We start from the raw sequence: 17,668 nt of genomic DNA on the forward strand, positions 1-17,668 counted from the left end.
CACTGTAAATTTTTATGAATTTCATTGTCATTTATTACTGATCTAGAAATGCCTTAAAAAGCCAGAATTGCAGAGTTTGGCTTCTTATATGGACAACAGTGATTGAGGCTATTGGTTTAGGGAAACTAACTTTGCCCTATGTATAGGATTTGATGAGTTTAGGGTCAAAAATAGAAGTATAACACACTTAAAAACTTGGAGTGCCTCAGAACATCATAACTTTGGGAGTCTACACAGACACAAAATACAACCGGTAATTTTTTTCCCAATATTCTTTAAGAAGTCACCTTTTTATTATACCTACTCTGCTTGCTATAGTGTTAAAAGACTGAGTGTTTTACATATTTCCTGAGTAATTTGCTCTCATGGTATCAATAATAAACAAGGACCTTCTCAAGGTTAATATTTATTTCAAATTAAAACGTATTTCAGTAGGTTGGTATCATTGCCAAATATTTCTTAAGATGGGAATTCATACTCAGCTATGAATATTATGAAAAATTGCAAAAGTATTATTCCTTTTTAGGTACACTCCTTATAATTGTGGCAGTTGTATGCAACTGCAGATAGTAATTTTAAATTAAAAAGTCCTGGTCAAAATTACAGTTTAGTGTCTATAGAAATGTATTATTAGCTTGGCAAAAAATAATGTATACTTGTCTGGGATTATAAGTAATGTAGTGATACCCATCGTAACCCTTTCATATATGGTAAAACTTTAAAAATCATCACTGAGATCTGCTTTTCATTTACATTTTCAAAATCTTAAAATACTGGCATCCTCTCATATATGGAGTTTTTATATTTTAGATCAGGTAGTCTTCTTGAACTATGGCCTGAGAGCCAAATCTTGCCCACAACTGTTTTGTTGGAACATGGCCACACCATGTATTATGTATTGTATTGTCTGTGGCTACTTTCATGCTACAGTAGTGCAGATAGTATTTGTGACAAAGATAGCATAGCCCCTAAGGCCTAGAATACTTACTGGTTGGCCCTTCATAGGAAAAGTTTGCCATTCTGTATTTTAGAATAAGTAAATTATCATAGGGATTAGACATTTATAATTTGAAAGTATGGATTTTAAGGATTCTTTATTCCCAAAGTTAGAACTTTTTTTTTTTTTTTTTTTCGGTCATGTGGAATATCTGGAAACTTTGACCATTGATTAGAGGTCCATGGAACCAAAAGATTTTTTAACTTTTACTAACCTAGCACATTTGTGTGCTTGTATTGAAAGAACAGTGAGAAATTGAAAATATACTTTCATGTTGACTCTGATGAAATCTAAGTGCCAATTTAAGGGCATATCCTTGAATTTCATGTGGGATTGAAACCGTATGTTATGTGTATCAGGTTGCTTAGTCTGCACTAGATGTATGCTATGTGTGTGTGCTTAGTTGACTTCAAAATATCATCTTCTGCTTTCCTTAGCAGTAGCAAGACTATTTCTACTGCTGAATGGATTAGTTTATTTCTGCCTTAATTTCTTTTAGTCCTTGGGTATATAATTGACATCACCAGTTGGAACCTTTAAAAGAAAAATAGCATAGAAGCACTCTAAAAACATTGATACTGATAGTTCCATAATGGATTAGTATCAGATTGAAATTATATTGCTCAAACTTTGTGAATAATCTAAAAATACCTAATAGATAATTTGTTTTACTTTCCCCAGATTTATTCTCAAAGTAACCCCGGGTGTATAAATTCAGTGTTAACATCAATCAAGGTGAATTTTTTTCATAGCTTTGAACATCTAATGCCCCTGAGGTCAGAACAAAACATTAAATAGACACAGGCTTCCAGGTTCCTAAACTCATTTTATTTGCTTCCTTAAGTCATTTGCTGATGATTTGCACAACCAAGAAAGATAAAGAGAAGAAACTTCAACCAAAGAGCAATCTGCTGGGGTGAACCCTTTAAATTCCTTTTGAAAACATGTTACTACTTTTGCAAGATTTTAATTTATTTCCAAATATCCCTTCATCTTGTTGCTGCTTTGACTTATCTTTAGTGCTGTTGGAGGTTGAAAAACAGAATGAAGGGATTTGATATAAAAAGAAATGTGAGTAGAGAAGTGTTCATGCTCAGTAAAATAAATACACAGATGGTACACGAGAAATCATCTGTTATATCTTATGATCTGGATTAGTTTAGGGAAAGATTTAACTATTTGAAAGGTCTTCTTTCATAAACAATAATTTTTAAATTTACATAATAGCCTCAATGTCGATTTTTTTTAAAGGTTTATTTATATTTAGAGAGAGGGAGAGAGAGAATCCCAAGAAGGCTCAATGTTGTAGGCTCGATGTTGTCAGCACAGAGCCCGGCACTGGCCTTAACTCATGAACCATGAGATCATGACCTGAACCAAACTCAAGAGTCAGATGCTTAACCAACTGAGCGACCCAGGTGCCCCCCAGTGTTGATTATTATTGCATGGCCAAAAAATATATGTAATCGAGATTTTATATATAAAAATATATTTAATATATAAAATTTACATATAAATAAATTTATAAAAATACTATAGTTTATAAAGTAAGTACATTATATATAAATTTTTATGTGTGGTATATATATAATCTTGATTACATTATGGGGATTTATAAATTTTGTTTTTGTTTGCTTATACCTTGATAACATAGCATAACAATAGCAAGTTATACAAGAGCATAAGTTTAAGTGAACTGAGTTTAGGAATAACATTTGCTGGGGCACCTGGGTGGCTCAGTTGGATAAGTGTCCAACTCTTGATTTTGCCTCCGGTCATGATCTGACAGTTCATAGGATCAAGCCCCGTGTCAGGCTTTGCACTGACAGTGCAGAGTGTGCTTGGGATTTTCTCCCTCCCGCTCTCTCTGCCTCTCCCCTGTGTTCTCTTTCTTTCTCTCTCTCTCTCTCTCTCCCAAAATAAATAAATAAACTTAAAAAAAAGAATTGCATTTACTGACATTCAGCTGAAGTAATACTTGAATTGTGTCTGTGTGTGTATATGTATATACATAAACATATACATAGGTAGATAGGTCAACTGAGTTAAAATTTATGACACAGGTATATGGGCCACGAAACAAATCCTTATTGGAAACTGACATTCAATTAGATTTTCAAAATCTGAAAATACTGGTTAATTCTCATATATGAAAAATTTATAATACATTAGATAATTACCTTTAGATTTTATTAGATTTTATACATCTCCTTTATCAAATTGAACTTTGTTGTGTCATATGTCAGATTTGAATAGTTCTTAACCTATTAGAAAAATTTGGTTTAAAAATGTAGTTTAAAATTTTCTAAATCTTAATTTCAGTAATTTCTGTGAAAGAAAATAAGATCTTTCATTCTTTATTCCGAAGACACAGATATCTTTTGTAAAATAACCACTATTTGTAACACTAAAGTTTTGATACTTGTTAAGCAATTCAAAGAAAAATCTGATTTTTACTAAGTTTTTACTGACATTTACTAAATAGTAAAATTAATAATCTTTTACAGATGAAACCTAATTTTAATCTCAAACATTTTAGAAATTATGTAAAATATATATATTTAATGAAGGTATTTTTTAAGAAGTTTTTTGAGTATAGTTGACACATAGTGTCACATTAGTTTCAGGTGTACAACATAGTGATTCAACTTCTCTATATGTTAGGCTGTGCTCACCACAGATGTAGCTACCATCTGTCACCATTCAACACAATATTGACTATATTCCTGAAGCTGTGCCTTTTATTCTTGTGACTTATTCATTCCATAACTGGAAGCCTGTATTTCCCACTCCCCTTCACCCATTTGCCCTTTTTCCCACCTCCAACCCCCCTGGCAACCATCAGTTCTTCTCTGTATTTATAGATTTGATTCTGCTCTTTGTGTGTTTATTCATTTGATTTTTAGATTCCACATATGAGTAAAATCATATGGTATTTGTCTTTTTTAGTGTGACTTACTTCATTTAGCATAATGCACTCTAGGTCCATCTGTGTTGTCTCAAATGTTGCAGGCTTACCCTTTTTGTGGCTAGGTAATATTCCTATGTGCACGTGTGTGTGTGTGTGTGTGTACCCCACATCTTATTGAAGGCATTTTTTAAAAAACTTTAGAGTGTTTTAAATATTGTGATGTAAACACCTAATATAAGCACCACCACCTGCAAAGCATTAATACCAACTTTCACAGCGAAATATCTGCTATGTACAGGATACTAAAAAAACATTAAAATGTATAAAATGTGTCCCTCTATAGAGACCCTTATAATCAAGAGCAATGAACGGATTCTTTTTAGACACTAAATTCTGTACAAACAAGATCAGTTTTGTTTCATTTACCAGGATATCCCCAGAATGTAGCATAGTGCCTGATACATAGTAGGTGCTCAGGATTTGTAGAGTCAGTAAATGGAAGATTAAGTGGAGTAAACAAGCATCTCTTAAAGAGTATCCTTTTTAAGTTAATGAGCAGTGATGTGTTATTCAGTAGTCACTTTCCTATTTTAATTTTTCCTGCTCCCTACCATGAATGGATATTGGTTGGTGATAGTATGTAGGATTTAATTATTTGGTTGATGTAAAACAATGATATTTCAACAAACCTGCAGTCTTCCATATTTTCCTCCAGATGGAGCTCCTTTATACTTTTGGTTAAAAAAAAATAGGAAACTTCAGATGACATGGCCACTTAACATTTCTACACGTGATATTTCAGAATTGCCATCCATTTTTTTTCCCACTATATTATGCTTTACCTTTCTCTGTATAAATTTTAGAAATAATCATTCTTTGTTAGAAAGTCAGGGGTAAAGATATATGTAATTTATTTGATTCCTTTATATTTGGAATTTTAAAATGCAGAGGAAATTATAAAATAATAAAGAAGAAAAAACAACTTACTATGAAATCAGGAAACATGGAAATTAGATTATTTGTGAACTCCATAAGAACAAACATCGAATCAGTCTTATTTACCAGAATAATAACTTTTCTAGCTCTACAAGTTTTATTTGAAATGGCCATTGTCCTTCTTAACTTGCTTTATTGATTCCATTGCCCTGCTATATAAAAATGTGGCATTTTTTGGATGTTCCTCAAAATTGGCAGGGTGGTCTGCCTCGTCAGAATTTCCTATCTAATAGTAGACTTTGTATGAACTGAGGATTCTTTTTGATAGTCCTTACCCTGGCAGTCTGATAATTTAGAGCTTGGTGGGTAGATTTCTGATGAATAAGAATAATGTTAAAAATATTTTCTTAATATAAAGAAACAAACAGTAGCAATCTCCTTATGGGTACACCTTTATATATTTTAATAGTAAGATGGACAAGTTAGGCCCTCCACTTCGAACTGGAAGACACGTGCAAAGGTTGTATGACAGTGATACAAAATCAGACAGTGCCATCAAAAGACATGAGTTATTACCCATTTACAAGTAAGTATTTGTAACTCAGTTTGGTTAATCTTTTTCAGATATTTCCTTAAAGGCTTTATGTAATTGAATATTATAAACTTATACATTCCTATACTTAAAAAATCTTTCTTTAATCATTTGTAAGCCTAGAAGTGCTAAATAATCTTCTAGGATTTAAAACACTGATGTTAGATGAGCATTTCTGTTGTTCTACATAAAGCTGGTTTTAGCATACATTTGTTTACATTAAATTTTAACTTTTAGAGGATTGAAATAGCCACCTTCAATAATTGTTATTTTTATGAAACTTTTTTTTAGGAGCAATATTTTTAAAAAGAAGAGAATAGGGGATATTATGCCCTACATAATATGTAATATTCCTGTATTATTTTTTAGTTAGATAATGAATTATTATAAAAAGGCAGAAAAAAGATTTTAGAAAACATTTGGTCCAGGAATTCTCATCCTTTTGGTTACATGGTTACAAATAACATATGAAACTGGGAAAGGATAAGACACTGCCAGGTACACTCCCCTCTCTATACTGGCCTAGAAAGCGGAGAAGAGTGGCAAGTGCCGATGGCAGTCATCTTGGAACTCTTCCACATAAGTCTTCAGGGTTTTCTAGTTTGGGCTCCAACTCCCAAGTCTAGCCCTCTCATTTTAAAATGATGAAATTAGAATCTGATAAATTACTTATTAAAGTTGAAATGTGTATTATTCATCAGAATTCACTTACTTAACTTTTAAACCGATGCCTTCTACAGCATTCTCTTACCATGTATGAAAAGTAAGAATAAATTTAACTAAATGTAAAATAAAGTAAAATAAAGATGGGAGAAGTCTTTGAGATATTAGCAGCAACCATGTGTTCTTTTTTTAAAATTTTTTTTTAATGTTTATTTATTTTTGAGAGAGAGAGCGAGAGTGCATGAGCAGGGGAGGGACAGAGAGAGAGGGAGACATAGAATCTGAAGCAGGCTCCAGGCTCTGAGCTGTCGGCACAGAGCCCAATGTGAGGCTCAAACTCACAAACAGTGAGATCGTGACCTGGGCCAAAGTCCGACGCTTAACCACTGAGCCACCCAGGCGCCCCCCATGTGTTCTTTTTAAGTAGTTAGTGATCAATCCTAGAAGGAAGAATTTGTGCCCTGAGCCATTTTCTTAGTACTCCTGTTGCTCTCTATTTGCTCTGAAGTGTATCTCAAAGAAACAGTGATGGCGGCAAGGTAAAGTAAGTATAATTCCAAAATTAAACTTTCTTTATTATTGTGTGACCTAGGTCAAGCAGATTACAGATACAGAATAAGGGTAGCACTTTTCAAACTCTGGCCAGGAGCAAAAGTGTGCTGACCATGTGGGACTGGGGCAGCATGTTTTAAGTACTGATCAAGACTGTTTTTCCCAATCTCCTAAGAATGGTTCTTGATACTCAGATTCCACCTCTTAGAAGATGTTACTAAAAGTACATGATTGATATTTCATAATGATGATTCTTGTTGATAATCTAATTTTTCTCTAATTTTAAAACAATTTTCTAATTATTTGAATAACTTCACTGATATGGTGAGGTTATATGTGTATATCTATAGGTGTGTTTGTATTATATGTACATAATATAAGAAGGTGATAGGATTTCTAGCAAGACTTTGTTTTAGAGCCAAAAAAAAAAAAAAAAAGTGTCCTTCCTATTTCTCTTCTGACTCTCACTGGAGGAATTGCCATTGTTTGGCAATTAGTTTTTAGAGATTGAATTCCCGAAAAGGTACTGTAGCAGTTCTGCAACATCCCTGGAGGGGCTGGCTATATAAGAGTATATATATATATACCTCATCGCTAGACTGTCAGTCGCCATTTTAAGGGTCCAGGGTAACCCATTCATACACCAAGGTGATTCTTGTCAAAGTTTAGAAATTATTTATTTTTTTTATAGTTTACTTATTTTGAGAGAGAGTGAGCGAGAGCAGGGTAGGGGCAGAGAGAGAAGGAGAGAGAGAGAATCCCAAGCAGGCTCCACACTGGCAGCGCAGAGTTGATGCGGGGCTCCAACTCACGAACTGCGAGATGATGACCTGAGCTGAAACCGAGAGATAGACACTTAACTGACTGAACCACCCAGGCGTCCCAAAGTTTAGAAATAACTTAAAGTAACTACTGAAAGCAGCCTCTTTTTGAATGACAGCATTGCATATTGATATAAGAAATGTAACAACCCATCTAAATTCAAGTTCAAATACTGTGACCATGTTATAGCTTTGCAGCTTACTTAATTTCTCTGAGTATGAGTTTATTCAACTTTAAGATGGAATAATAATATCTTCTGAGATTTCTGTGAAGATTAAACAAAGTAAAGTATGTATAGTACCTGGCATCATATTTGGCATTTGAAAAACAGTAGATGTTGTTATTACCTATGTCTATTTTGGAGGTAGCTATTTCAGAGACTGTCTCCAACTTTGCTCGCTAAGGAGGAAGAATTTCAGCCATTGTTTAAGAACTTACCATCTAAAGGAATTTTTAAATGTATTCTGCTTGTTCATGTGACACAACATTGGATATCTCTGAAAAGAGTTGACTAAATCTCTAAAGAGGGAGAAGGAACTAGCTCTTTAACATCTGTTTGGCAACACATTTGAATGTGTCACCTTGGTGAAGTTACTTAACCACTCTTTGCCTTAGTTGCCTCATTTCTAAAGTAGAGTTATTAATACTGTTTACTTCATTGGATTATTATGAGGATTAAGTAAGCTTATATATGAAGGCAATTAGAAATATAACTATACCAAATGTGGTAAGCACCATTTTGTAAATGTTAACTAGTAGTAGTAGTAACAATAGCCATAGTAGTAATAAAATAGTATTATCATCATCGTCAACTATTCTGAATGTTTATATAAATTGCAGCTGGCATATCATAACTTCTATAAGAAAACTGATGATAGTTAATTTTAGAAATGGGGAACTTAGACTCACGTTGCCTGCTACTGCCACATTAGTCAGTAGCAATTTGGGTTTGAATCCGGGTTCATCTGAATCCCAAATCTTGTACTTTTACCACTGTATTGTTATTCAACCGTCTAAGCTTTCTTTGATTCCTGAAATTTCATAAAGGGAATTCAGTGATGATCCAACCAGAACTCGTCTACTGATACCAGATAGTCCAGGCTGTGTAGTTGACTAGATTAAATCTTAAAAGGGGGAAATTATATTAACCCATTTATTTTAGTTGCTATTTCCAAGAGTAGGCTTTCATTTATTGAAAATTATTAAATATTTCTTGGCTAATATTTGGCTAATACTGGCTAATATTTCTTGGGGTTTTTTTAAATGTTTATTTATTTTTGAGACAGAGACAGAGCATGAGTAGGGGAGGGGCAGAGAGCGAGAGAGACACAGAATCTGAAGCAGGCTCCAGGCTCCGAGCTGTCAGCACAGAGCCTGATGCGGAGCTTGAACTCACAAACCGTGAGATCATGACCTGAGCCGAAGTCAGATGCTTAACCGACTAAGCCACCCAGGCGCCCTCTTTCTTGTTGTTTTTTTAACCACAACTCATAATGTGTAATAACAGGTATTCACAGGCATTTAACAAATATCTCTATTTTAAAGGAACTATAGGGGCGCCTGGGTGGCGCAGTCGGTTGGGCATCCGACTTCAGCCAGGTCACGATCTCGCGGTCCGTGAGTTCGAGCCCCGCGTCGGGCTCTGGGCTGATGGCTCAGAGCCTGGAGCCTGTTTCCGATTCTGTGTCTCCCTCTCTCTCTGCCCCTCCCCCATTCATGCTCTGTCTCTCTCTGTCCCAAAAATAAATAAACGTTGAAAAAAAAAAAAAATTTTTTAAAAAATAAATAAATAAAGGAACTATAGATTTAAGCTTTTAAAATCCTGAAGCCTTTCAGAATTATTAACTTTAAATTTCACGTAACATATATATATATAGTTGATTTTATATGCCATCAGGATACTGTTAGTAAATGCAAAGTGCTTTGGATTATTCTTAGCTTTAAATATTGTTTTCAGATTTAAAATAATTACTTGTATTTTAATCTTTTGAATTCACCTCTCTACAGCTTCAAATTATTTTTCTAATCATGCAAATAAGCAATATGAGAAATAAATGCTTACTATTTTTTATGTTTTCATTATGTCATCTCTTTCTCTCTTAGAACTAACATCAAACCTCGAAATTCCACACCACCTAGTTTGGCACGAAATCCTGCTTCAGGTGTGCTTACAAACAAAAGAAAAACATATACTGAGAGCTACATAGCCAGGTATGTTTAGCTCTGAGATTGTAAGAACTAAAATAAAAATGAATATATGTAGTTTTTTAAGGACCATATACAAAAATATGTATCAGACTGTTAATAGAAAATCTAATTTTCCTTTACTGTTAATGATTTAGTTTGGTTTTTAAGCTGTACACTAAAGAAATAATTTAGGCATAAATAATAGTTTCCTATACCTTGTAGTTATTAATGTTGTAAATGCTCAAAGTAATCTGTTCAGTTTCACTGGATTCATTGGTATTTTATATCTTAATTTTAAGTGCAACGTAGTTCTTTTTACCTCAACAAATTGAGTCATAGACCCTTTATACCACTGGTATTGTAATTTTCAGCAGCATTTTAATACATTTAAATTCCCCTACTGAGGTTGTGAATATCCATGTACTTCCCTTTCTTATCTGTCACAATATTTGTACAACTTTGACATTCACTCCGTGTTTAAGCATATAATGAAATCCTTCCAGTTACAGCTAGTATATATATATGTGTGTGTGTGTGTGTGTGTGTCTGTGTGTATCAATCACAACTATTCCAGAAAGCTTTAAGGCAATATACAGAGATACATGTTGAGATACAATATTATATAAAAGTGTGTGTGTGTGTGTGTGTGTGTGTATTCCAACTATTCCAGAAAGCTTTAAGGCAATATACAGAGATACACGTTGAGATACAGTATTGTATAAAAATGAAAGAATAGGAAAAGGAAAAATGAGAATTAAAAGATAAAGCAAAAAAAGGAATGAAGTTAGTCCACAGCCTAGCCCTTGGCCATAAATTGGGTCCAAACTTTGTAGCAGCCAGAGTACAGGAGAAGAGAAGAGTAGTTACATGATTGATGTTATATTTAAAAAACAAAAATTATTTCTCTTTGAAAGCACTAGTCTCAAGGCCTCAGAAATCTGCCTGTGAATTCTTATGAAAGAGGAACTGAGTAATTTAATGGATAACTTTTTTTTCCAGCTTTATTGAGAAGTAATTGCCATACATCACTGGATAAGTTTAAGGCAGACAGCATGATGGTTTTGTTTTACATATATTCTGAAACAATTACCATATGTTTGGTTAACATCCATCTTCTTAACACAGATAGAAGGAAAAAAGCAAAAAAAAAAAAAAAAGATTTCACCTTGTGTTGAGAACTTTTAGGATTTACTCGCTTAGAAACGTTCCTATCTGTCACACTGTTTGCTGTAGTCATCATGTTGTACATTACATCCCTAGTACCTATTTATCTTACAACTAGAAGTTTATACCTTTGACCACCTGCCTCTAATTTATCCTCCCCATCCAATGGATAACTTCTTAATTAACATCTCCACTGTAAATACGGTAATGAATTTCATAGGGTGTTTTAAGATGCCCTCAGTGCAGGCCTATAACATGAATTCACCAAAAATTGTTGTGATATATATTTGTGATGTATAGGTATATATGTTGTCCGCTTTTGTTATAAGTATATAACATACACAGTTATCCATTATTTAGATTTAATGCAGGGTTAGATTTTCAAGTATCTAAATCCTAGCTGTCAATCTTGGTTGTTACCCTTCAGAACAAAGCACCTGTGAAACTTTCTGAAAATGAACAGGTCCACATCCCTCCCAGAGAGTTTGAATTCTTTGGTTTGGATTTTTAAAGTTTTAAGAGTGATGTTTAGGCATAACATGGAATGAGAGCAATAGATGAATAGGTGAATTACTACCTTTCCAGCTACATTCTTTAATAAACATTGTTTGTCTCAGCTGAGGTTTTGATGCATGTTAAGTATTAAAGAAGTGAACTTAATGTTTCTTGGATTCCTGACATGTGGTTGTACTATGTTGTTGTGTAAGTATAGGGCCATTCTGAGTATAGAATTAATATTCTCTTATAAAGTAGAAAGCTTAATAAAAACATGCGCTTGAATAAAAAGATCATTTAATCTTTCTAAAGAGGTAGACAAAAGAAGTGTCAACAATCAGGGGTAAAAATCCATTAAAAATGAGTTTGGGTTCTTTTTTTTTTTTTGTTTTTCTTTTCTTTCTTTTTAAATGGTTGATATGTGATAGGAAACCCTGAACCTTGTTCACTTGACTTACTACCCTACCCAGATGGAATAATTACAACCATAATAGATGAAGAAATCTCATAGATATCTTTTCCTGCAAGTTTGAGAGACTGCATTTTCTGGATGGTTCTTCCACCCAAAATACCTAGAAATAACTACACAAGATGGAACAAATATCCTTTAGAATGTATAGCTTAGCTCTCAGAAAAGTAAAGGAAACCTCCACAGGTAAATAAACAAAGGAAACTAGAGGTCAAATGGGTAAATTAACCCTGACACTGCACTTACATTTGAGGCTTTACTGATCTTCCTGTTGAAAGGCTTGGGTTTTAATGTCATTGTGGGAGAGAGGAGTTGGTTTGTTGGACTTGTACAAAGTGGTGCTTTAGAAACTCAACTTTGCCTTCCCCTCTCCTCATGCCTCTTCTCTAAGCCAGGACTCTTGAAATGCTCATCCGGAGGCACAGCTAGATGTAGTGACATGGTAATATATGACATTTGGCATTGGGATTACTGACAGGAAATAGGGAATGATAGCAAGAAGTGTCAGGTGTGTCTCTTTCCTGGAAATCCTTGCCCCCATCGTGGAGCTGGTCTTTGACCGTCCAAGTGACAGCCTGGGTGTGAAAGAACAAGATCTTATAAGTGTGTGTAGGATCAGTTTAATTGGAAATTCTTTGTCCCCCAAAGGGAACGAGTTTCTCATGTAACACTCCATGGACATAGCTTTCAGTTTGTCCTGAGGGATGTCTGGTTTCAGTGGACAGCGTATAAGCTCTATGGCCTGGAAGCACAGCTGGCATTCCACCTTTTTAAAGGTTTTCATTAAAGAAGGCTGGGAAGCTATCCCAGTGTCAGATGTGTCCACAGAAACAAGGAGTTCAACTTAGGCTACATTATAGGTTATATTAAAATAGAAATGATTATAGCTGACATTCTTGTGACATTTCTGTTTTTAAAGAAAATTCTTACATGTCACCATTAAAGAGGGAGACTGATACAGAATTCTGTTAAATACATTTTATTGATGTAATGACATTCCCTTTTATTCCTAATTTTCTAAGTGTTTTTTTAATCAAGAATAAGTGGTGAGTGTTATTGAATATCATATATGTACATATAACTAATATTTTTAAATCCTTTAGTCTGTTTATGTGATAAATTGTATTAATATATTTCCTAATGTTAAATCAGTCCTATGTTCTGAAATAAATCTAAAGTGTCCTGAATTACATGTTTGTAAATTGCATTTGCTGAAATTCTTGAAGATATTTACATGTATTTCCAAGTTAACAGGTAAAATTTATTTTAATTTTATATTATCTTATTAGTTTGAGTTTCAAACAACCTTTGAAAAGAAATTGCAGAATATTGTTTTTCACCTCCCCCTTTTGGAAAAGTTTAGTAGAATTTACCATGTAAAACTGTCCTGAGTCCATTATGTGTGTGTGTACCTACGTGATAAGGAGGGGTAGTCTGTTAATTACTATTTCATTCATAATTTAATGATTATGTTTGTTTAGTGCTAGTTTATTTGAAATCAGTTTTCATAAGTACATTTTTCTAGGAAATTTTTCATTTCATCTGAGTTTCAAATTGCTAGCATAGAATTGTTCTTATAATTTTAAATCTCTGTTATATCTGTAGTTACATCCCTCTTTTATTCTGAATATTGTTTGTTCCTTTTTTGTTGATCAATCTTGAGAGAAGTTTTCTTTGGCATTTTAAACAGACCAAATATTTTGCTTTCTTTATCCTTGTCATGTATTACTCATTCACTTACTCGTTAAAAAAATATTTACTGAGAGATGAGTTTATGTCCAGTACTTCTCTTGATCCTAGCCTAGAGCAGTAATAAAACAGATAAAAATCCTTGCACTCAGGGAGCTTACAATCTTATGGAGAAGACATAACATAAATAACATATACTGCATGTCAGATGGACAACAATTAAAGCAAAGGGGGACACAGAGTTCAAGGTGACAGTGAGAGTGTCCAGAGCCATGAGGGTTGCAGTACAGGGGATAAAGGATGAAAGAATTTGAGTGTGTTAGTGTAACTAAATTAGAGCAAAGGACCTAATGATAATGATGAGAATTTTAAAAGATACTATGGATACAGTGAAAATAGCATAATAGATTGGGAGAAATTATGTATTTAGTTTTATATATATGTTATATGTACATATTTATTACGATGTATATTTGGAGGAAAGACCTCCACCTTTCCTCAGGGCAGAGTTCCAGTTTTCTCTGTAGAGATGGTTTTGCAGAAGGGACACCTAAATTTCCATCATGCTCCCATTGTAGTAAATACGTTGTATATTGAGGAGATGCAAAGTGTGGTGGCATTTGTTCCTGAAAGATTCTCATAACAGGGACAAATAAAATGCCAAAGAAGACATTTAGAATTTCATTATTACCTAAAAGGGATTCTTTTTTTTTTTTTTTAATCTAAACTAGAAGAATATTAAAAATGAGGTTAAACAATGTTTTAGTTGTACTTAATATTTTTATGTTGTGTTTTCTAAGGGTTATGAAAACTACTGACAAGAACTTTGTGTTTCCACTTTTTTCCTATACTTCTTCAGGCCAGATGGAGACTGTGTATCTTCACTTAATGGCGGAAACATTAAAGGCATGGAAGGAAATTCAACAGGACACTTACCAAAATTCTGCCACGAGTGTGGGACTAAATACCCTGTAGAATGGGCAAAGTTCTGCTGTGAATGTGGCATTCGAAGAATGGTTCTGTGAACAGAGTCCAAAAAAAAGCTAAGTCTAAAATTTTATGACTGTTGCTGCTTGGACAGCTAAGTACTTCCTCTAGTGAATTTATGCTAAAATTATTCAAAATACTTTTTTCAGCAATTTTTGAAGCATAATCTTTGGCTGTGTAATGTGTGTGTGTATATATTTGTGTACATATACTGTGTATAATAAATACCTGATGCCCCAAACTGTGCCATTCAAGGAAATATTCACTCATCTGTCAAAATAATTTCAAGTGGAATCATTAACTTAGGTGTTACTTTTCTGTTATTGTTGTTAAAGCACATGAAGCATACCTCCACAAAATCAAACACTAGTGCTCAGTCCTGCAAGCTTTAGGGATGATCATTACCTTGAGCAAAAAATCAGAACAAACATATTTATTATTGGTGCCTATTTTCAGATAGTATCATAGGATGGGATGCTTGAAATTTTGGAAATGAAGAGAATATTTTTAGTTACAACTAGTTATGTGAGATCATTTCTGTAGAGCTTGCCAACAATTAATTTTATAAATATTAAAAAAGAAAGGAAAAAAGCCCCACGGGTCTAGGTTGTCCTTTACTCGGTATATCATTAATTTTATAATTTAAAGGTCTTTACTCATTCTTTAAAATGTAATTATGCAGTTTCCTTTTTAGAGACACAAGACTGAAAAATACAAATGTGTCTTATTCCAGTCATAACTGAATGATTTTTTTTTTTACTTATTTGTTAGTTGAATGTATACTCTATTTCTAATTGTATCTCCATATTTCATTTTTTTCATAACCTCATGTTTAAAGAGTTTTATTTTACTACTTTTTTTATTTGCAAAGTTTGAAAATAATATAAAATGCATAAATTTCCTTACAAAATTCCACACATTTATTTCTGTGTAATTAGAAAAAATTATTTTTAATAGATTTTAAAACAAACCACCTCACCTAATAAATAATTTAGATAGTTAATCATTAGCAATTTTTAAATTTTAATTTCCCTTGAAGTATAGTTAGATGTAGTTATGAGTAGGTCAAGAGAATATCTAATTTTCCTACTTATATTTTCTTTTTAGTGTTTAATGCCAAAACACCATTCACATCACAGTAAAAACCCCACTGAAAATGCATTGCTTTAATGCATTAGCTGATTTATGTAATTAAACATTCACAAAAATTTAATTATACTTTAATTTTGGCTAAAATGTAGCTTTTAATCATTGTCACTTTCAATGTAACAGTATTTAGCAGATTTCTTTGATTGCCTATGCAGCCATATTCTGTAATTTATTAGTAATTTCTGTTGAATGGAAAGAGCTTTGATCTTATAAAGTTATAAGCAAATCTTTTATAGGCAGTTTATAGCTTCTCGTTTATGACTGTGATCAACTGTAAGGGTTAATGTAGAAATTTGTGGCTTACAATTTTTCTGAAATTTATTTATGCTTATACTTTGTAATTGTATTCATTAGTTTTTGGGGTTTTTGTTTTTTGTTTCTGTTTTTGTTTTTCATTCGGGCAGGGTATGTAAACTTGAGATAATGGGAATTGTTATTCTATTTTCCTTATGGTTTCTTTCCTTATTTTTTATTAACTTCTTTTTTTCTGGTTGTCTTCATTCAGTCAAATTAGTCTTTAAAAAAAAGTCCATTTATTAGAATAAGCTGTAATTAATTTAGGAGAATAATGTACGTATTAGATTTTCATTTCTATAATATGTTATTCTGTCTTAATTGTTATAAATCATAGGAAGAACTTTAAACTTTGTTTTACCTGGAACTGAGCACTATTTTTTTTTTAAGACCACATAATTTTTGCCCAAGGGGAGGGGTAGATAAAATGAACTTAAACAGAAGTGGCACGTGTTTGTTTCTCACAGAATTTTGCAGTAGCAAGTAAATGTTACAATGTACTACATGGAAAATGAGTTGGTAAAAAAAAAAATCATCCAATTCTAGAACCCAGAGATTATTATAAATAGTAAGTTGGTGAAGTATACTTATGAATTATGAAACATGTTGTGACAATGTGTTTAAATGCATTTTTATATTACATATATTATTCTCACATTGATTTGTTGTGCAATAGTTCAGTTTATGAGAAATTTTCCTAGATCATTTAGTTTATTTTTATTTATTTTCACAAGTATTTGCCAGTGTGGTAGAATAAAAAATGATTATAAGCTTAAATTTAAAATGTAAAAATTGCTTATATATTATTCTGAAAGTCATTAGCTTGAAAAAGTAAAATTATTATGGTTGCTGTTGTCTCTTGTTCACAGTTTTTTATTATAAATATTGTCTTCATTTTTGAACCTATTCAATAAAGATGAAGCAAAAAAAAAAAAAAATTCCAGTCGGTCTTTATTAATGTCTTAGCTTTTACCCAGACATAGGTAGAAAGATAAGAGCACACTGAAATATGAAGAAAATATTCAAAGTCTAAATACAAATTTTTTTAAATGACAGAAAGTAGCTTTTAATTGGCCATTTTTTTGTGCCATCAGCTTTTAAAAAAATTGCTATTACTTTACTGAATTGCAGTGTTTTCTGACTTCAAAGTATTCTAAATGTTTCATTACAAGATTTCTAATGAATAGTAAAGTCTCTTCATGGCCAGTAAAATATAGCAGTTGAAAACATTAGTGAACTTAAGATTGATAGAAAATGTTGCGTGTATATTTCGAATTAGGTAATGTTACAGTTAATGGCAAAAAGTATTGGTTTGTCATCAATACTTAGTAATTTTAGACTATCATATTTAAAATTTTAAACAGGAGCTGTCTCTAGTAAAAATATAATCAAATTAGGGGCACCTGGGTGGCTGTCGATTAAGCATCCCATTTCCGCTCAGGCATGATCTGGCGGTTTGTGAGTTTAAGCCCTGCATTGGGCTCTGTGCTGACAGTTCAGAGCCTGGAGTCTGCTCTGGATTATCTCCCTCTCTCTGTCCCTCCTCTGCTTGCACTCTGTCTCTCTCTCAGGAAATGAATAAACATAAAAAAATTTTTTAATATAATTAAACATGTTTGATTTGTACTCAATGCAATATATTTGCATTGTAGGTATATGTATTTTATGTGGTGGATATATTTTTAGTACTAAGATAATTTTTCCAACTGTGTTACTGAATTGAGCAGTAGAAAATCATTAAAACCAAGTTAATGATAGCCA

The 17,668-nt window shown here is 32.9% G+C and overlaps 1 protein-coding gene across 2 annotated transcripts in view; it reads left to right on the forward strand.

The window, feature by feature from the left end:
- Positions 1–15,166, forward strand: part of ZC2HC1A (zinc finger C2HC-type containing 1A) — a 48,567-nt gene extending 33,401 nt beyond the window's left edge. The window contains exons 8-10 of one of the 2 annotated variants that reach the window (XM_042924428.1): positions 5,314–5,430; positions 9,577–9,684; positions 14,337–15,166. In XM_042924428.1, coding sequence (XP_042780362.1) covers positions 5,314–5,430; positions 9,577–9,684; positions 14,337–14,502 — 391 coding nt within the window. In that variant the 3' untranslated portion in view covers positions 14,503–15,166. The remainder of the gene's footprint in view (positions 1–5,313; positions 5,431–9,576; positions 9,685–14,336) is intronic. The other variant, XM_042924426.1, reaches the window with a different exon arrangement.
- The last annotated feature ends 2,502 nt before the right edge of the window (positions 15,167–17,668 follow it).

The sequence above is a fragment of the Panthera leo genome, chromosome F2 (genome assembly GCF_018350215.1).
Source record: "Panthera leo isolate Ple1 chromosome F2, P.leo_Ple1_pat1.1, whole genome shotgun sequence".
NCBI classification, from domain to species: Eukaryota; Metazoa; Chordata; class Mammalia; order Carnivora; family Felidae; genus Panthera; species Panthera leo.